Source organism: Cuculus canorus, chromosome 11, assembly GCF_017976375.1.
Source record: "Cuculus canorus isolate bCucCan1 chromosome 11, bCucCan1.pri, whole genome shotgun sequence".
In the NCBI taxonomy this organism is placed as follows: domain Eukaryota; kingdom Metazoa; phylum Chordata; class Aves; order Cuculiformes; family Cuculidae; genus Cuculus; species Cuculus canorus.
In genome coordinates this window covers 9279408-9301367 of record NC_071411.1, presented here as the reverse complement: position 1 = coordinate 9301367, position 21960 = coordinate 9279408, and the positions used below count along the sequence as shown (strand labels likewise).

Here is a 21960-nt window from a genome sequence, read left to right as displayed (position 1 = left end):
TTTTCAATTCCTCGCCCTGCTAGAGCTGGGAGGGTGAGTGAGTGGCTGCGTGGTTCTTTGTTCCCAGCAAGGCTCCATGTGGTTCCTTCTTTGCCAGGGATACGGTGTTAGATTTATCAGCAAGTTTATGCTTGGTCAGCTCCTGCGGCCTCCTGAGGCTTCAGCTCCTTCAGCCGCTGGTGCTGAGCTGCTCATGTGAAACGACTCTTCAGACACAAGAACACAGTTCAACAAACTTCTTTGTAACAATCCCAGTTGCCATCAACCAGGGGTTCTTGCAAACCTGCACCCATTGCAGGGGGGTCCCTGCACACCGTGGGAGCCGGGTAGGAGCTGGAGGGGGCCTTAGCTGCAGCAAAAACCCCCGAGTGGTCTCAGAGGCCGGCTGCTTTGCTTTCCAGCCCAAGCCTTCTGCAGAGAAAAAAACTGTCCAGGCCAGAGCAGCACAGCAGGGGCTGCGCAACCAGCGCTGTCACACAGGTCCTGCAAAATCATCCCATTGCACGGGGTCCCTGCACACCAGCCCTCATATCACAGGGCTCCTGCACAATGGCTCCCATGACACAGGGGTCCCTGTGCACCTGTCCCTCGCCACACGGGGGTCCCTGCACCCATTGCACAAGGTGCCATGTGCATTTGCACCCCGGGACGGGTGCAGAGGACAGTTAAATAGGGCACATGGTGGGCCCTGTGCCCAGGCACCAGTGGTGGTGGAGCAGCGTGAGCCTGAGGCTCTGCAGGGATGGGGGTGAGGAGTCAGCACCGGCGGCTGAGCTGCAGGCACAGGCAGCTGCCCAGGAGCAGCAGCTGGGGCAGCAGGAGCAGCTCCACAGCTGGAGATGGAGGTGAAGGAGCTCCTCCAGGAGCTCAATCAAGGTGAAGCCCATTCTCCATTGCAGGGGGGGTTCCTGCACACACGCATGGTGTGTATTATTTAAGGATGAATCATAACTAAGCTATTATTTAATGAACCAGGTGGTAATTATTCCCAATCTGTATTGTAATAAAAAACTGTAGCAATCCTTTTTTAAGCGATAAAAGATAGAAAACCACACACACACTCATGGCAGGGGGGCTGGAACTGGATGATCTTTAAGGTTCCTTCCAACCCAAACCATTCTATGATTCTATGAAATCTAGCTGAGAGCCACTAATAGCTAAATTTCAGTATAGCCATTATTAAATAAATTGCAGGCGTTAATGACTCCCAATCAGAAAGCAGCACTTGTGGAGGTGCTCTGAGTGAGCAGAGAGTTGTAACTGCCAAAACCAAGCCAAGGCAGCTGCCCAAGGCATAGCTATCGTTAACGCAAATTTTCAGTCTAAAGGAAGGTTTATTGCATCCTAAGCCCTCTTCTTAACAAGAAGCCCAGGCTTCTGATCACCTCTGTACAAACACCTCAACTCTGACCCCAGCCAGTGCCAATAACAGATGTATCACAGATAATCTGTGAGGCACTTGAATGCCTGTTTCACCTCAGACAAGATCCCCCCCATGCTGGGGAAGATGCAGAGCTGAACGCACCCTTCCTTTAGGAACCTCAGCCTGCCTCAAAATGGTGAGAAAAAGAAGTTCAAGTGGAAGTACTTGGGCCACATTTTCTCCCGCTACAGGCATAACTGCAGGAGACCTCAGTCCCTGAATGTAGTTTGAATATGCTGTCGAGGGCTACCTCACGCTGTAGAACACGTGTCTCCAAGGAGAATATGCTGAGCAAGTTTTGTGAGGCACATACAGACTCACAGACTTGTGCATCAGCCTCATTACACAGCCAAAGAGGTGACTGGGACCTTCCAATGTTTAGGACAAAATTCTTCCTTTAAGGTGTCTGCAGGTCTCTGTGGTTTTATCAAAGGCAGAAGTTACCCCCATTCTAAATGAAACTTGGTGTCAGGAATTCCACATTTCAGAGGTTGGGGACTAGGGCAGGCAGAACCTGTTTGAGCCAGAAGCAGTCTCTTCAAATGGATGTTTCATCCATCATGCATAAAAATATTTAGTTTTGCATTCAATGAAGGATTTTCATGTCCATTTTATTCTATGCACAGAGGTTACAGAGCCATCTTCATGCTGAAGTACCAAAGAAGATGGCATCGAGCATCTTCTCTCTAGGTTCAAGCAGATGGCACCTATGTAAGATGAGGGTCACAGAATATTAATTATTTCACCACGATTACAGTGTGCATTTCCTTCATTTGGAAAGAAGTTCTAATACCTCTAATGAAAGCTGACAGCATTGCCAGCCAATACTCAGTGGTTCACCAGCTGTCCAAGTTAAAGCCTGGGTAACGCCACGCAAGCCCACAGCAGTGGGAAGGGGACCAGACGCCATCTACCCCCAGAGTAGCTTGTGTTTCTACTTTTCATCTTATCTTTCAGCACATCACTGGCTTATTTCCTGGCCCAGCCAGGGTATTACAAACATAATTCCCCGTTATTTACATTAATGAGCTTCAATCAAAGTACAAGAGAATGTTTACAGTTCTTTCTGAGATAAGTTTCATAGTTTGAATAGCTCAGTGGTTCACACAGACAACTTACTCTTCTTATAACTGGCCTTCCCGTGTAATACCATAACTCAGCAGAATCCAGAAAAAATGGACAAGCCCTTGGATTCTTATAGCATCCTACTAGTGGGGCAACATTAAAATACCTTCCAACATACGCAGTTCCAATATCCACACTTTACAATGCTGAATTTTACTAGTCTGGTAAGAATACCTGTATTTTTTAAATAGATATTTTTTAAATAGATATTTAAAAACAGGTAAACTAACAGCAGCTGTGCCCATGTCGACACTTTCTCTTCTTCATCAGCTGTCTTCCAACAGGGAACAAGAAGCAAAATTTCTTGATTATCAGACTCGGCAAGAGAAATTACTGCCCCAGCTGGCAGCAGCCTATGCCTCTTATTTCATCAACAACTACCTGCAGGAGATCCAGAGGAAGAACTTAGACATGCTGCCGGTGGTGAGCTCTAGGGGGATGAGCTCATACAGAACTCCTCACCTCTAAACTTCAAAGTATTTTAGCGACCTGGACAAGCATTCCTCTCGCCACCAGATAACAGGAGAAAGAGGAAGCAGTTAAGAGACCAAATGCCATGTCCTAGATCCACAGCCGGTCAGCAACAGCATTTGCTTTACCACCCCAAATTTTTCAGTTTGGGAACTACTGCAGATTGAAAAGTCCTGGAAAATCATGTCCACTTGATAAAAACCTTGTTCCAAGTAGCTGGTGGCGCAAAGCATGATTCACAACTTCACCTATAAATGCGTGTGCAAATATTCATTTCTGAGCCAAAACCAAAAATGTGATTTTTCAGATAGCATGTAAGATTTTGCAGCTGGGAGCCTGAAATGAAAACGTGCTTTGAACATGGGCAGCCAAAGCCACTGCTGGTTGTGAGAAATCCAAAAATGCATAAACTGACCACAGCCCAGCCCCAGGGCGTGCAGTGTCCCAGGCAGAAAACAAAGGCCAGGCTCAGGGAGCTGGATGCTAAATGAGCAAGCAGAGGAAAATATCATGCCCAGAAATTGCACAAACTGAAAAAGGAAGCTTAATCTGAGGATCGCTTGAGAACACTTTCACCACTGATGCTTTCTTAAACGGCTCCATGTGTTTTCTTCAGGCTTTAAAGCCATGGCTGCGCAGTACTGCACTTCAGCAGCAGAGCTCTGCCTCTGGGCATACAGGGTACGTGGTTACCCCTAACTGAGCAGACTCCCTTCCTTGTATACTAAAATACTTGTCTCTTATATTTATGAAGGGAAAACCAACATTTTACTCCTGCAAACTGCCAGGTAACAATTCAAATCTGTTCATCTAAAAGCCTGCCCCCTCGTTTATTCAACCTCTACCACTTCTCCAAAACCAGTAAAACCAGCTATTCCTTTCTCACAACACCTTCTAAAAATACAGCTCAGGACATAAACTATTCATGTTTTCCATCTAACAGGCATCAAGGTGTGTGGGAATTGGATTCTCTCTTCTATTTTTGGTTTGGAGATGTATGCAGGTGCTGTTCTGCATAACCTCATTTTCCTCTCTGTCCAGTAGCACAGCAAAAGCATCGCTATACAGGTTTTGCTTTTTTTTTTTCTTTTAAGCAACCAATGTAACACGATATTGGTAAATTGAGGTTGATTCAGAGAAGGCAAAGTTGTTGGATGTTGAAAGCAGATGAGTCATGCCACGATAACACCACTTTCCTCTGAACACACAGACTGGTGATTATTCAGAGCAGATGAAATACAGGAGGAAGAAACCACAGTTGCTTGAACTTTTAATGATGTGTGGTTTTACTCGAAGGAGAAAACCAGTTCACTTCCCAGGGACTGAGGTGCAACCATACACCTGCATGCACGCACTTCTGCACTCATGACTGCTGCTTCTTGCAAGATCAATAGCAAGACTAAAAGAGAAATGCTGTAACCTTTCACTTCCAGACCTGGGCAGTACAGGTTTTAGCTGAGGTGCCAAAAAAAACATGAGAGGGTTGAACGCTCCTTGGACACATGTTTAGCTCCAAGAAAGGGTTTCATGTTTGTTAACATAAAGTCACTGTATGCTGGGGAGCACAGAGGGTAAGACCAAACCACCATTAGGACTCCCAGAGCATTAAGACGCAGTTTGCAAAGTTGGTAATGTATCTAATCACCATGCTGCGGAGACCGCTAATAGCCGCAGCAAGTTTCTTCCTAAATATTCATCGCTACAGATTGCTGTAGCATTAAATACAGCAGCCAGGCTACTTCCAAGACCTATCACAGATCAGGTTATTGTCAATATCATGCAAAATGAACAGTCATTACTTGTTCAAGTCTGTTCTGGACCACTCATGGGATGGGTTACACCTTGCTGCTCCACATCTGAACCCACTTTTTTTCATGTGTGACCATTTGCTGTGTGGAGATCAGAACCCTACCCTGCTCTGCCTGTCACCCTCTTCCCAGGTTCCTGACTAAGTGCTTCATGGCAGCCAGTGCTGGCCAGCCTGTCCTGCCATCTGTCACCTACCTGACTGCAGTGAAACCTGGGAAGTGTCCAGCCAAGAACAAGTTTGGTTTTCTGAGTCCAAGTATTTACATGGAGACAGGTCAGTACAGAGAATGGGAGATGGGGTTTCTCACTGACATCAGAAATGTGTTAAGAGCTCAGCTTCTTCCTTGCTTCAAAGGGAGGTAAAATAATCAAAAGTTACACAAGAATTGACACCATCTGCTCCTGAAGGAGAAATGGAAGGTTCACACAAGATTAACAACCATGTTAAACGTTCAGTATGAAACTTTCACATTTACAGCACCAGAAGTTTTTAAGCCATGTGCTTCCTAACAACAATATTCCATAGAGTTGATTCTATACCAAGCTGGTGGCACTACTTAAATCCCAGACCACATTACTGGGTTGGCCTCCAGTAAAACCTTTAGGCAACTGAAGCTTGTGCAATGCTAAAATTTCACATACCTGAGAAACCGATGTTTGCTTTCAACTAACACCACAGCACACACAGAGCCTCTCATTCCGTCTGTAGCCTTTCAACTACACATCCAACTACTCGACACAAATAAAAATGGCATTATGAGTGGTCTCATTAGTACCATGTGCACGTTTATGGGTCATATAGGTGTCTCTGTAAAAACAGACAACCCTGCTGTCATTCAAATCAGGGTAAAAACAGAGCCATTCTTCTGAAAGCATCAGTGTCAATGGGACCAGGAATTGGATCCCTGTGTAGAAAAGAAGAAACATAATGTAACATCAGTCCAATATTACCACTGTTTTGTTTTGTTTTGCAAACTCTCCTTACACACGAAACCCAAAAAAACCTCAGCAGACCCCCTGGTAAACTACCCTGGAAGCTGAGTAGTACTTCAGTACTGGGGTGGTCTGCGTGCTTCTCGCAACTTGTACTTAGATTTTGCATAACCCAAGCTTGCTTATACTAAGTGTAGATAAATTAAAATGTCAGATATGCCATTTGCCACACGATCACACACGAGTCTGAGTATGAAATGAGCTCATATGGGCTGCTATATTTATACACAATACGCTTTTTCAATTTTCCAGTCTCATAAGCAGCACAGCAGCTAAACCACAGGCATTGATTCAGTCAGGAGTCAAAAAGCATAACATGTGGAACCACTGCACTGTGCGGCTGGTGCAGGCTGCGGAGGTTAGCAAACTGCATCTGCTCATTTGCCATTTGTCTTTATGATAGACTATGCAACAGGAATGGCACAAATTAGCTTGAAGCTTCAGTGCTGTTTATTGCTTTCTGTTAGTATCTAAGAGACACCACAAAGACCAGGACACCCCTGTCTGTATGGCAGAAAAACTGTATGGTAGGAAGTAATTCCTGATCTGAAGAATTTGCTGTCTCAATAGGCCAGGCAGAAAAGGACTAGAGGGAGTAGAAATGAAAGCAAAGGGGAAAAAAACCCAAACCAAATGGTTATGCTGCCAGTACTGGCAAAATCAGACCTCCCATACCCTGCAACAAGAACCCACCATCTCTAGCTATTGCTCGTGTCTATCAGAATCCAGCACTTCTGGCTCCAAGGGAAAGCCTCTCCAAAGCCACCCCACTGACAGGTGGGGGAGACAGAGCAACGGTGAAACATGCCTGGTAGTTCTTATATCTACGGCTCTCACAAGGGAAGATAACTGCAGGGGAAAGCAGTGATAAGTGCAATGTTAATTACTACTGAAAGAAAAATCAAATCGGCAAAGTCAAATTAATAATAGACACCAAACCAACTTCCACTTCATATGGATCAGGCAACCAGTACGCCTTCAGCTGAAACAGGAGCACGACAGCTGCATTTGTTCCCCAAACCAGGGGTTGGTTAGTACAGAACTAAGAAAGCAAGAGGGGAGAAAAGCCCTTAATTTAAATGAAAACCAAACCCACTGGTACTTCAGCATCTCCAAAAAACAAAACTCTTTCTTTAATATGCAATTAAGTGCAATTCCTCTACAATTATGGTTAATGTCTTCCTTCCTAAACTGAGGAAAGGAAGATTTTGAAACAGATCCATGGCTGATTTTAACTTTATTCAATTTTGAATGGCATTTAATGTAATCTACAGTTCAGCCTGAGCCAACACAAATTGAAACGGATTTAGCAAGAAGCCTTGACAGGGAAAATGACTCTCCATGCTGTGGCGATACCATCTCAGTGATTTCAGATTAGGAAACAGCCCCTTTGTAATCAGTCAATTAGATGAAGTCCTTGATGAGTCAAACTCCTTCTCAGCAACAACCAAAATCCTTTCAAAACCATTGGCAGCATTGTTCGTCTCATCAGTAAGCACAGTTATAATCTCTCAAAACAAGAACTCACTGAGTAAGGGAGCGAAGACTTGCTCTCAGCAGTGGCATTTTTTTTGTGGTCACCCATCTGCCGTGTGTCACCCCCACATATTCAATCACACAGTCTCAGTGGAAGCAGCAAGTATTCAATGCTGTAAGGTTGAAAAAGAGCAGAAAAACTGTGTAATTGCGTCAAAGATAAAGGAGAGCTCCTATAAACAGAGTTTATAAATTTACTATTAAAAAATTAAATTAATTTTAAAAAAATTAAAAAATTATCTTCCCCATAATTGTTTAAATGTAAATATATATTTTAGTGAAATGAAAGTGAAGCAAAATGTTCCTATTTGAGATTACCTCTAGAAAAGGCTCTGACCAGTGCTCTCCGCACACAAAGCTGAAGAAGCTGTTCCCTTCCTCAAAGGAGTGACCATTGCCTGGACCGAAGAGCAGAGGAGGCCACGTGTCAGAGGAGGTGTTGGATTCCAGCTCTTTCTGAGAAGTAAGGAGAACCTAGATGTAGTAGGACTAGTCAGAAATAATCTGTTTCTGAAGAGCTCAACGTGCAGAGGGCTGGCTGTGGTATTGCCAGTGGCAATTGTGCTGCTAGACGCTTCAGAAAATGGGATCTGGGCCCCAGAAGTTTCACAGATGCTTCAGAGAGAGGAACAGTCACCCAAACGCCCTGAGAGTCCCCCGTAACTTTAAAACCTTGATAGCCTGCTGCCTTCTTGGGCAATTCTGTATTTACTTCTTATTCCACACCTTCTCTGGAGACTCACCCACCCAACAGGCACGGCAGCTATAGGAACTGCTGCCTGCCAGCTCTCACCTGAGTGGCTCAGACACCGGTCATGGCTCTGCTGCAGACTCCACACAGATTAATTGCATGAGTAGCCACCCAGCTTCTAACGCAGGTTCTGCAGTCCGCGCTGGCCTCCACGCCGCTTGACCGTGCCAGCAGGAAGAGCTGGATTGCAGGTGTGCGTGCGTACACCCACAGCTGGGAGGAGAACTGTACAGTGTGGGAGTGAACCCACACAGCAGATACCACCACCATCCACCACCACAGTAACGTCAGCACAACGAGAGCCTTCCCGTGGACGGTTGGAGTCAGCCTGCTTCATGTGCTCTGGACCTCAGCTAGTATTTAAGGTGACAGACACTTTACTGGTGTCTGACCCAGAGATTATCAGTTTACGTGAGAGGCAAGTTTGGTTGTGTATCTGTGACAACAGATTTTTTCAGCACTGAAATGCTATAGACACTGAGACGATGTGCCATGAGCCCAAAGTCTTCAACAAAAGAATTTTCACTTATTGATGCATAGCCAAGATTCACTTGCTAGCAGTCAACTCAAGCACAATTCCAATGTGTTTCCATCACACAAACTCTTTGAAGGATTCATTAGAAATAGTCAGTGTAAGTACTACCATGATTTCTGAAGTGGTTTTCTAGAGTTTACAAATAGCACCGTGTTGACTGTTTACACCCCCAACTCTCCTCTCTGCTGTCGCTGTAAGACATGAATGCAAAAGACCTGGTCAACCAGGAAAGAAAGAAAACAGACAAGAGAAGTGCCAGGGAGATGAAAAGGTTTTATATTCTTTGCAAGAACATTTGAGTCACTTGGCCTACTAAAAGTGTTTTGAGGTGCATTCACTGTTGATTGCATTTGTTTTCCAGGCTCACTGCCACTACATCACAGTGAAAAACTTTGCAGAATCTGGAAAAAACTCAAGACCAAGGCTGGCATGCAGAAGATTATGAAACATCTTTGTGACCTCTTTTTTAACTTATCTTTGCATTATCTGGAGGTCAAATGGGCATGGTCACAACATTGTACCTGGACCTCCTGCCTGTCGTTTGGTGAGCTGCTCTAGCATGAGGAGAGGAAATACACAGCTATTCAGTTTGTCCTTGTAATAGACATAAAATAGTGCTGCTGTACCTATGGCAACATCTCCAAAGTCAATTCACCTCACTCGGATTTTATGCTCATTGCCTGGCAGCGCTAGAAATTGATAGAAAAAAACATCTACACAGAGTTCATTTTCACAGCAAAGCAGACTTAAGGGTCCAGCTACTCTGCAATCTCTAAATTAAACTTCTGTAACATGAAATTTTAAATTATAAATCAAGAAATCCTAAACATCTTCTAGTATCTGCAGTAGAGCGAAAGCAGCACTGGCAGGAGGCAGCCACAGCAGCCGATCGTACACTGCAAAATCTGCTTAAGCCACAGCTAATACAGCCTACACTGTTGCCATGGCTGAGTCGCAACTGGTACCCAGACATTCCTGCCTACAGCTAGTTCAGATGCATCTGCTCAATGCCGTTTGTTACAAATTAAGTGAATTTTGAGATATGCTAAGGTTTTTACTTGCCACAACACTCACAAAGGCTTCTTGACAAAGGGTTCACCTTTCCCTACTCAGCGCTGTTTGTTAAGGACAGAGTAACCTTGGGTGCAGAGAAGCAAGTTGCTACTGTATGTAGAATTCTACTTAAGCCATCTGGCAAGAAACAAGAACACACCATGACCAAGGGCAGAACAGGAGCGAGCCAAAGAGCAAGCATTTTCAGAACTGATGGCAGAATTCAAGTTAAGCAATAAGCTGAACATAGCATTTTCAGAAGCCCAACACATCATTATCTCTGGAATTCATTGCAACTTCTCTGTGTTCATCCATGCCTTGTTAACAGGATTCAGGAATTAAATGGTATTTACTTGAATAATTTGAGTGAGTTATTTACAATCAGTAGAAAGGCTACAAACACTTCCCCATCTGTAGCAAAATCCTGGCCTTTCCCAAACCCGCAAACATTCCTTCCCCAAAAGGAACTAGTGGATGCAAATGCCAACATGACTGCTTTGCATCCCCGTATCTCAGGTGTGGGATACCGCCAGCACAACTTCCTGCATCCATGATGATGGGAGGACAAGGGAAAAGAAACCACCTTTTGCTTAAAAGATGCTGCCCTTCACTCTGTCTTTTGCTGACTGCTGTCAGACCGACTCCTGGGCCAGATGGGCCCTTGGTGTGGTTCAGTGTTGCTTTGTTCTTACAGATACAAAGATAGCAGAAGAACTAGAAATACTTAAGAGCAGATGAAGGTTAAGATCAGCAAAGCACTTCCCATCAGTCTAGTAGCAATCTTATTCCCTTTTGTAAGACAACCACAAACAGCGTAAGAAAAACAAAACAAAAAAAAACCCAAATCCAGTGAAAAACAAAAGCAAGAACTGGCAGAGTCTGCTAAGGAAATACCCAAGAGGAGATTGAATCCTAAATTAGGAAATTAGGGACAGACCCCAAGTGATTACAGGACCCTGCAAATACCAACTCAACAGTACAGACAACTCAGGGTATTAGTAGAACACGCCTCTGAGGAATCAAAACAAGTAGGAATTTGCCCAAAGTGCAGGCAAGGTGGAAAACTGGCACAAGCATTTTAGACTGAGAAACGCGGACAACTGACTTTCAACTTTACCTTTGCCGTATTTTCCTTCCTTACAAAGCAATACCTGCTTCGGTAACATGAAATTCATTTACCTGCTCTGAAGGAAGGATGCTGTTCCACTAGTGGATGCTTTTGACCTCACAGGTAAGAGTTTGACTTCTGTGCTTGGTAAACCTGTCCGTTGTAACTGCCAACAGCTCTGCAAGTGGGCTCGGAAGGCACCGACCAACAAGGTACAGCTGCTGGATTACAGCCAGGCAACTTCTGCATTAGCAGGAGCAGAAACGGTTTGCTTTTCTTTTAATAACAGCAGCATAGACAAAGGTAGAATAAAAGGCTTTAATTCTTAGTATCTCGCTTAGAACAATGACTTGTGATATTCCAATTATGCCACCTATTGTCTTATCTCAGACATTTAACGTAAGGATGAATTACAGCCCCCAGCATAAGACAGCTTGTACCAGGGAGCTGGGCTGTCCTGTGCCACCAATATAGTTTTAGTAACTGTACAAAATAAACTAAAACAAAAGTCTGTTTACATAGTTTATATATGATGGAGCAACAGTAGATGGTTGCAAGAGCCAATGATTGCAGGATATTTTCCATTCGCTGGTACATTTACTAGCACAATATTTTTTTTTTTTTAAATAAGATATTTAACCAGAAAGACTATAAATGTTAAACAAAGCAAATTTCATCCTTCATGTTCTTTAGAGCTCCACTTTCACTTCTTAATTCATCCATATCGTGAAGTAATGTAAATCCTGCATGATGCAAATAGCTATTGCTCTGTTTGAAAACTCATTTTGCCTTAAGTGAGATTTTTACTGTGGTAGACAGCAACCCTTTGAAATTCTACAGCTGAACACAAAATTTGCCTTCAGCAAGCATTCAAGTTCAAGCATATTTTTGGAAGTTAAATAGTATGCTGTCCCAGCTGGATGGGAATTGTGTACTGGTTATGAAGGACAGCACTCACTACAGGGAAAGAGATCTTGCATAGCTGAAGTAGCTGGTTGTTTGAGTTTTTTTAAATAGTCTAGCTTTCTGTATTTCACAGATCATCCTTAAAGAAATAACAGCCTTTTCCTTCTTCTTAATTACCATTAATTTCCTTCTACATTCTCATCCTGAACAGATGAGCCCAGCCTATAAGAGGTATTTGAAGCCACTTGTTCACAACACGCTGTCAAAATGATGAAGACCATGATGTAAGTGAAGGTCACACGCTTCCTGCTGTCTTTGTGCAGCGGGACATTTATGAAGCATCACTAATGACTAATCAGAATTAATAATCAGTTGCAAAAAGTATGAAACGAGATTCTTAGCCAGCCATTTGCATTTAATCAGACAAAAGCCAAACAATGCTGAGTGGCACCCACTGTGATGAGGCAATCTAGTCAGAAATAGCCTAGGGTTTGCCATTTCAACCTCAAGTGTCCTGATAGCATCAAAATGATGCCTTTTGTCTTTCTTACTCTTTTTCTAAATCCACTATGAGGATTAAGGGAAAAAAACTAAATACATTATGAGTGTGTCATAACTGCAGTGCCTTAAAAACAAATAAAAACAAAAAGCAAACACAAAACCAAACAAAACCTCCCACTTTACTGAAAAAAAACAAGCAAGGTAAAATTGTGGTCCTTGGGTTCTAGGAACAACTTGCTCTCTTAGATCAAGAAGCATACTAGAAAGTGCATCTGGTTGGACAATTAGAATAGCACTTAACTTGCTTAGCAGTGGAGTATTCCTAATGGAGACTGAGACAAAGTCGATGCAAACTCCTGTCTCCAGAATTTACTCTGCCATTAATATAGATACACTGTTTTTCTATAAATCTTAGGCTCCAATAAAGTGTATTATTTGGAATACTGCTTCTCTAATTATTATATTTCATAATTGCAGAAAGGGCAGGCTGATCCAGGCCAGTCATTAATTTGCTAGTAAATGAAGTGTTGCAAAGAACATCTTGTGATTATAATTCAGTGCCAGTTAACACAGATATTTCTTACCACGTGTTGCAGTAAAGAAACAACCACTTTTCCTGAGCTTCATCAGTTCATCTTTTCTTTCCCCCCTTATAGCAAGAATAATGCTCTTAAATGCCTCTTATTACAAATAAGTCAAAACCCCTACAATGTATGAAAAGAGGGAGCCAAAATATGACAGATACACCCAGAAGACAGATCGTCTGAGTGAGAGATGGGATAGAAACCTCCTGCCTTCAAGAACCAGCAGCTGCCATAGAAATCCATACTCTGTCTTACATCCCCAAAGAGCTGTGGTCCACAAAGCACAGAAAGCAAAGAAGTTGTGGCAGGGAACACTTGTGAAAAGAACTTTACAAGAGAACATGACCCATTCATCAGGACTGGCATCAACACTTTTACTCCCAACTACATTCAAGTAAGAGCACAATCAGCAATTCTATTAATACCTATGAGAAAGTGCCCACAATAAGCAGAAATGGCTATCGAAACTGAACTTGAGTGAACACAGAACCTGAGTACCTTGACTTGAACATCATCAGAAACAGCACACTACGGTTAAAATTTTAGATATATAAAGTCGCGAGATAAATCACTAACAAACCAGACATTACTTAGCAGCTACAAGCTCCTAAGCTACGGCTCTGTGTTCCCTCCATTCCTATCCCTTTAGCCAGTACAATTACTTGCCATCCTGCATCAGTCACAATGCAGTTTTCAAAACACAAGCTTCTTCTCTAACAAGGAGAGTTGAATCAACTGATTAAGACAAAAACCGAACAAAGTACGTCCATAACGTAGGAGAATGGAGCCCTCCCAGAGCATCTGAACTACTCTGTAGAACAGAAAAAACAGATTCTGGGTGGGTTTTTTTGTTTGTTTAGTTGGTTTTGGTTTTTTAAGTATTAGAATTCTAGAAGATTAAAAAAAATACAAAATAGTATTCTGTATTTCACATTTTTATTAGCTTCTTGCTGGCAGGCATTACAGTTGGGAATAATATTGCACCAGGCATTAAAAATATGAATTCTACCACTGGGACGTTTTGCATTTAGAATCCAATATAAACATTTCTAATCATATTTCCATGGCTACAGATAATATTTGGTTGCTTGGTTTATATGCATAGAAAGAAACAGTTGTCATAACTGTAAGAAACTGTACTTATCAAGTACTTTTAAAGAGTGGGATTTGTTTTCCTAGAATATTACAATACTGTTTATTGATTTAGAAATGTAATTAGTCTACATGATAGCAGCTTTTCCCCAATTGCATCTTAAATTCTGTTTGTTTCTTGCTCCCAGTTCCGTAGCATTAGATGGATTAGAAACCATTTAAACTGAGTTAATTTTAGCACTTTAAGTTGCGTCAGAGAATTGTGTTAATGACCCAAAATACCCTATTGTACTAATTCTTCAGACTCCCTCTTTCAAATAAAAAGGTGTCTCGACTGAACAGGCACATGCATGTTTTTTTCTGAACAGGACAAAAGGACAGAGCTGCTAGAGAACGAAACTCCTCCAGTCCTTACTGATAAACAATAAATAGTTGTATAAAAAAAAGCCCACGTTGTTGCTTTAGTCAAAATCCAGACTCTCTCGGGTATACTGTCCAATTAAGTTGCTAATCACTGAAGTGGCTCCTGTGGAGTCAGAATCAGTCATCTGTTTTCCGTGCCAGTCTACAGAAAGTCCAGTTGTGCTCCACTGTGTTTTCATTGGCACGCTCGCTCATATGATGAACTCTGGTATTCCTGATCGTGAAGCCTTGCTTTGTGATGTACTCCATGAGATGGACTCTGAGCGACACTTCCTGGTGGTAATCGCATGGCCCAAAAGTGAAGGAAACCTGGCAGTCCCTGGTGTCCATCATATGCTTATTCCACTTTGTGAAGTGGTTTGAAATGCCTTCCAGTAACGAATGGACTTTCGTTGTGATCGTGAGCTGCGTGATGATGACAGCCACTGGGTTGGAGTACTTGGAAAGCTTGCGGGTGCTGGAGAGCTCCACCACCTCCTCAAAGGTATCCACAGGATACAGCGGCTTAGGGTCATTAAGACACTGAATTAGTGGTTCAATCTGATAGAAGTCCGCCTCCTTACGAAGTAGGTCGAACTCCTTGAAGTCCAGTGGCAAAGTGAGCTCTGAGGTCCTTAAAAAGTTAAGAACATAACGGAAAAGTGGTCCATCTCTGTCAATAAAGTAATTGCCCTGAGAGTCCCTGGCAGTGGGGAAGTCTCCCCTGAACATGGCCCCAAGCATTGAGTCAGGATATCTCGTTAGAGTTGTGAGGGATGTCGTATACATGTGTCCACCCACATTTAGCGTGACTGGATCAGTCATCTAGAAAGAGAGAAATCGCAGAGTTTATCAAGCCACCACAAGAAGATTTGATCACCTCACTGACACACATGGCAAATATGGTTTGAAACCTGCAAGCTCTGGAGAGAATCACACTTCTCTCATTCCAAGCCTTTAAGAGGTGTTTGAACACGAATAAATCCAAGCCACCTAGCAACAAGGCACAACTGGCAACTAGACAGGATGATACTTAATATTCAGAATGTGTGTTTCCAGGATGCTTTAGAAATCTTAACAACTGAGCTACTGTCACAGCAGCAAGTTTTGCATTTGGGCAACAAATTTTTTCTTACTCTACAGATGGGGAAATGAGAACAGAGATTTCCTGAAGAACAAGTTAGTCTAATGGAGGCCCACCAGTGTTCCTGACTTTCACAATCTGTCTCTCATTCTAGAACAAAACAAAAAAAAAACAGAGAGTAAAGACAGACAGACAAAACAGCTGAATGAGTCTGAAGCCTCTTTCTCTCCCTCAAAAGAGGATGACAATGCAAGTTTAGACAAAGGTCCAAGAGCTAACAATCAAACTTATTCAGGCACTGGTTAAGAGGTATCGTTAAAACAAACAAAAAAGAACTTTCAGCTTTTACCTTTAAAAAGAAATATTTATTAGCAAATTAGCATGCTGCACAGAAGAGGGAGGGCATAGCACAAACCAGTCTGCATCAGCTTCCAGATAGCACATGAGGAAGCAAGAGAGAAAGGAACATAAATCCCATCTGGCCACCAACCCGAACAACCAGGACTGAGGCCAGCCAGAGAAGAGAGACATATGCACGGCAGCAGAATGTTTAGAGAAAGAGAAGAGGAGAAAAATAAGATGTGTTTGTCTGGTTTGAAACGGGGTTTACAAGGAAAAATATTTTTCTTCATAAATAAAATTACAAAGTCCTAATAAAATGACAAAGTCCTTAAAGTCATATGCAGGAAGCACAAACTACTTTCAGGTTTTTTTGTGTTAGGAAAATGGTAATAGTGAGCTTCAGGCACCAGTTAAGTACTCACTATTTGTACCTAGGAAATACAAATCTGAGCTCTCCCCACAAACAGCAGGTGAGGTGAAACACTCCTGAGAATGTAAGCAAGCTGAAGTAACAAGCACAGTTTTTCTTCTCACATGACTGAAGTTCTGGGTCTACACAAGACAGATCTGGAAGGATTCTTACCACAGGATCTCAAAAGCTCAGTCGTACCACACAGCGCACGCTTACAGAGGCTCACTTACCATATATCCCCAGTCTCCATTATCCATCTGTTCAATTGCTTGAACTGTGGTATTCCAAGTTTAACAGAAGACTGCTGAAAGGCTACGCAATTCACCTCTTATTATCTTCCTGCAGGAAAAACCACACACAAAAACACAAAACAAAGAACAAAACATGGCAGACCATCAGTACCTACAAGAAAAACCAAGGGGAATGCTTTCTAATCAAAGGCAGGCTCTCTGCCAGGAGAGCAGCCAGTTACAAAGCCACATTAGTAGGAGAATCTACAAACGAGCTTTTCCCTCATTCTCCCTACATGCTACCCACAGGACTGCCTCCGGAGCACAGGGATAATCACTTCACCAGCTGTCTGACCATCTCAGTTTTGTTAAATAACAAGCAGTGTGCCTCAGAGAATAATGTACATTCACAAATGGACTACCTTTCACCCTGGTAACTGAGTACTTTGAAAGACAGATGTCCTTTTCCCAATTAAAAAAGGTTTGTTCAGCCACCATTGAAGTCATACATATGATCCATTAATATTAGTCAAAATTCCCATGCTCCAGTTTCAAACTCTGCAGAAGAATAAATCAAACATGAAAGTCAATGAATGGTAAGAAAGGGAAAAAAAAAATCTCACTGTGGAATTAGTTCAGTAGTAGAGAACTACAATTGACAGCATTAATGTACAAAGAGTACGAATGGACTTCACAGACACATACACGCTCACGAGAGAAATCTCTTTAGGGACAAGCCAGAAGACATCAAACATGTTTTCAACAATGCCCCAACAAAAGCAATTTGAGAAGTGGTTCATGCTGTTACTTCCCAGAAGAAGCTGAACTGCTGACTTGCATAACAAGGAGACTCTCTTCACACAAGCATGGCAAGGGAAATGCACAGCATGGGTTGTGCAACCTAAGGCTCTGGTGGAGGGAACAGTGAATGACCCCAGACACCAGAAGACATTTTCCAAAGGTGGCCTATCAACCACGTCAAGCGATGCACAGACAGAGAAGCGAGTTGTCAGTAAGCCTCTATCCCTACCCAGAGCCTGTCTCTCTGCTAAAATTGTTGAAAATTTAGATCAGTCTGTTTTAAGAAGGGTGCAACTTCTCAGCTTTGTTTATTTTTATATCTTAAAGATCACACAGTTACCAAGACTTCTGCTCCCATCCTCTTTACTAGCAAATTTCAACACACACAGTCACACAGCCAAAAGCAGCATGAAGATTTAGCTGAGCCAGAGCCCTACATTCCAAAGCAACTGAAGGTCCGCAGTTAATTCCCAACCAAAACAATTACTTTCTCTTCTTGTTCCTAGCAAACGAGGTCAGCCTCATTCACCACAGAGCAAGGCAGCACATCCCACCTCTCTGGGCCCAGCTACCCTCCCCAAATCCACAGCCTGGGCACAACAGCGTCTGGCAGGTCAGACCTTCAGAGCCCGCAGCATGAGCACAGCCTCAGCTGCACTGAATAGCAGAAAAAAAACAAAAAATGGGATATGAAAATCCTGAGGTCAGACAAAAAAAGACTAGGGAATACTAAGATACAGAACTAGTCATACCAGGATCCTATTTTTACAAATTAGAGACAAAGCACGCCTCAAGAAAATACATTAAAGCACATCCCTCCCCAGCAGATAAACCTGGAATGCCAGCTCTTTTGCCAACATCTGTAATTATTTTTTTTTTTAACTGCTCACAAATCAAGAAGTGAATTCATTCAGGTTTTCTTTATCTGGAATTGTCATTCAAGTAAACCTCATTAGCTTTTATCAATAGCTACACTTTTCAAATTCCAGCACCTATAGGTGTTCTTCTGGTCAAGTATAACATGTGGATGCATTAAATCCATAAGAGACTGCTACAGGTTTCTGATATTCAAGGTAAACATTCACTTCAAAGCGAAATGACATAGCCAGCTAGAACTTTTGACAGATGAGATTTGCAGTCTTAATAGAATTAATTTGAATTATACATGCAGAATATTTCTCAGAAAAAGAGATGTCCATCAGTTATTTAAACTGGCAGACAGACGCTATTTATTTTGGTCAGCATCTAAGTTCACAGTACAGATTAATCAAGACTTCCTTTAGTCAGAGAAAGAAAAAGATGGCACTACCTGTCTGTACGACGGTATGAACTAATCTTTGATCACAGCATTGCTATGTAACACCAGAGCAAGTAATTTAGGAGAGTAATTAGCCAAAACAAACCCAGCCCTCAAAATATAAGTGGCGTTGAGAAGTCTCACTGCTCTTTGCATAGGGACCCAGCGTCACTGAGCACACACAAACCTCCCTGGCAAAGCCAGCGCTGGAGTGAGACGCACAACACAAAGGGACAATACTGGGAGGCCATGTTAAAATACTCGAATGTGATCACAGCTATCCCCCGCTCACCTCAGCAGCCTGGGAATTTCTAGACAACTTCATCAACAGTTCTGTTCGGGTACCACCTGAGATTAGGACCAGCAACCACATCACAACAAGGGTGGGGACGTACGCCCTTCATGATGCTCTTTTAATGATGCTGTAAATTCTTCCTGAATGAAATAGTGATGCATCTTAAAGGTGGGCAGATATTCGCTCCATCCATACCCTGGGATGGGCAGCCTCAAGCCAGCTCTTGTCCCAGTGTCACACAACACCACACCACACCCAGGGACAGCCTCGCTAACGTGGCTGCTCGCATCCTGACAGCAGAGGACATGCAGCCATATCCAAAGACAGCCTGTCTTTAATAACTGTAACAAACATTCAGTCAAGATGAAACTGCTGACACCATTTAAGCGAAACTGGACGTGGTTCTGTGGTGACAGAAGCACGCTGATTGTGTCAAACCACAGCCCTGCTTTCATTAAGCTGCTTCTTCAAGCAGCGAGAAGATGGACAGCGTTAGCATGGTCATCATAGCTGCTGCCATAGCCCAGCCCCAAGTGCATCTGAAACTAGAAAGGTACAATGAGAGGCGAGCACCTTTGAAGAAAAGCGCTCAAGTCATCATTTCACACTTAATACACCAAATTGGACACCTCATTTATAAACTGCTCCCTCTCATTTCACGTATTATGACTCAGAGGATTACAAGACTATTTACCAGTAACACTACTGCAACAGGTAGTCCCATTAACTTCAGCAGGGCTTCTCCCAGAACAGAACTGCTAACACGCAACCATTCTGCAAGGTGAAATTCAGAGAAACCAAGTGAGAGTCAGCTGAACATCTGCATCTGTGAACACACATACACACGTGGGCTCAGGACAGGCCCAGGGGATGTCAGCAGCACTGCCAAGCGCCTGTACAGCTGGGACCACGTGCACTGCATCTGGTCAAGGCCACAGGCTACACACTGCATCTAGAGAAAATCATAGTGTTTGTGTCATACACAGATACTTAAAGGAGAGGCAGAAATATGAGTTAAAGTCAAGAGGCATGCACCACCTAATTTGCTCTGAATGTTTTCCATCTAGTTTTTCCAACAAAAAAATTTAAGAATTTACTTAAAGCACTAGGACAGTTTGATATCAATATTGAAACATAAACTGTTTAACATCAGTTACCTTAGATTTCTAGGCCAGTCCAGAGTCGACAGGAATTCTACCAATGGCAACTTAAAAATTAAAAAGAGCAAAGACAGGACTCTACTTATACAGATAAATGAACTCGGTATTTCAAGCTACTCACCCACACAGTGAGCTCCCTGCCTCTCACGCTTCCATGTCCAAAGATGAGAAAAAGGAACTCCTGCCCCTCAGCACAGCAGCGCTGCACACAGACAGCCTCTCTATTCCCCAGCCACTCATAACATTTGAAAGGCAAGTTTTTATTGTAATTCATTATTGGTGACTCACCTGAATGGACAAAACCTAAGCTAGCATCAGTGATGACTGTACTCCACACACTGTACAGCAAGACTATAGTCTGCAGAGCAAATCCATGAGGATCCAGCACTGTGCTACCGTAACCAAAGAGCAGGCAAGTTCTTAAAGCAACTGGTTACCGAATCTTCTGGTAATTCAGCAGATACCTTATACGCATGTCAAGTTTATAATGACTAATGTAGTTTATTAAAAATCAACTTAGTTCTTGCTTGTCTTTAGTTGCTTTTTACTTAGTCCTCACCTCAGGCAGGAAGGAAAAACGCTCACACCAGCCACTCAGCATTTTCACTCCTTTATGTCTAATTGCTTCACTATAAATTCCAAACTCCTGAGTTTCCTTCCCTCCCCTGAGGAGCTCTACAACACCCTGGTTTAAGTTCAGGTTCCAAACTTTAACTGCTACTGGTTTGAAACGCCCATGTCGTGATACTACTTTGGTCCTCCTCTCATGAGAGCCAAAAGAAGACCCCTGTATGTAGCCTTGTGCTGCTGAAGGAACGCAAGCCCCCATGACAATGGTTGGGTTTTACCCATGTACGTTGCTGCTGTGAAACTAACTGGTAGCTGTCTGCATGTGGAAATGTGTGTCTAGATGGCTTTGGAGAAACGCAGGTGTCAGAAACACCGAGGCTCCCTGCACACACCAGCACATGCACGGACCAGAGAGGCACATGCACAGACCATGGAGCAATGGCAAGAGAACGGCAGAAACCCTTCCTATGACCCCTGGCCAAAGAGGGACCCAGGCCTGCATCTGGCACTGGGAAGCATCTGTTTCCATCACAGAAAAGCCAGAACGCTCACAGTGGAAGAACACTCCCCTGGATCACAATGATTCAGCAAAGATGCTGGAAATCAACCCAGACGTTCTGCCTTCTCCCTGTGAGTGACCCAAGAGCCCTCACCCTAAACCAGCGCCCCAGCTCTGCCTCCTGTCCCCGCTGGGGCAGAAGGACCCACAGCCTCCCAGCGCAGGGCGGGACCCACCTATTCCAGACCCTTCCTGCCAGAGATCCGCGCTGGGCACCCCGGCTCCCACCCCAGCATCCTTCTCCAGCTCAACCGGGAGCAGGACCCGTGCAACGGCTGTCCCCTCCCCATCCTAACACCGGGGCGCCGCAGTCCTCCCCCGGCTCCGAAAAGACCCCGGGAGCCCAGCCCCTCGCCCCTGCCCGGGACGCGGCCTCAACGTGCTCCCTGCCACTGTCCGGGCGCCCCACCTCCCCGGCACCGGGCACACCCGGCCCTCCGCGCTGCCTGGAACCAGGGCAGGCCCCGCGCCCCCCGGCCCGGCACTCACGGGCGCAGCTCCCGGCGCGGAGGCAGAAACCGGCGACAGCAGCGACAGGAGCGGTGGCGACTGCAGGCGATCCCGGAGCCGAGCGGCCGGCACGGGCGGGGGCGGACCGAGGGCGCGTCCCAGCCAAGCTCCGCCCGGGCCGCGCCTCCCTCGGCACCGCCCCCGTTCAGAGCCCACAGCCCGGTGGCCGCGCTCGGGCCCGCCTCGGCCTTGCGGTCGCCGCGGCGTCACCGGGGGGCCTGTGAGGGGCGCGGCTCGGGCAGCCCCGTGGCCGAAGGGCGAAGCCGTGGCCGCGGGCGGGGCGCTGGGACCCGAGCCATGCGCCTCCCCGTCAGCGCAGGACGGGCGCACGGGGCCTCCCGGGTGGACCGGCCGCCGCCGCCACGGGGGACCGGAAGTGGCGCGCCAAGGGCCGCGCATCCCGCCGCGCAC

General features: G+C 44.3%; 1 protein-coding gene across 3 annotated transcripts; it reads right to left on the bottom strand.

Annotated features, from left to right (window-relative positions):
• Positions 1-7819: 7819 nt before the first annotated feature.
• KCTD6 (potassium channel tetramerization domain containing 6) lies at positions 7820-21752 on the bottom strand. 3 transcript variants are annotated; one of them, XM_054077039.1, is made up of 3 exons: positions 21529-21752; positions 16358-16466; positions 7820-15114 (listed from the first exon to the last, which is right to left on the bottom strand). In XM_054077039.1, exons 2-3 carry the CDS (start codon positions 16382-16384, stop codon positions 14428-14430), a joined length of 714 nt encoding a protein of 237 aa, XP_053933014.1. In that variant the 5' UTR covers positions 16385-16466; positions 21529-21752; the 3' UTR covers positions 7820-14427. The 3 variants fall into 3 exon arrangements, with proteins under 3 accessions (XP_053933014.1, XP_053933015.1, XP_053933013.1); XM_054077040.1 differs by lacking the exon at positions 21529-21752 and adding an exon at positions 19445-19463 and having other exon boundaries at positions 8151-15114; XM_054077038.1 differs by lacking the exon at positions 21529-21752 and adding an exon at positions 16780-19426 and having other exon boundaries at positions 8151-15114.
• Between the last annotated feature and the right edge of the window lie 208 nt (positions 21753-21960).

What these genes read in the sequence shown, in the direction of transcription:
- KCTD6 (XM_054077039.1), bottom strand. Translation starts at nt 16,384, where the DNA reads ATGGATAATGGAGACTGGGGATATATG. An exon ending in ATGGAGACTGGGGATATATG is followed by an intron (nt 15,115 to 16,357) that starts GTAAGTGAGCCT and finishes CTCTCTTTCTAG; the next exon opens with ATGACTGATCCAGTCACGCT.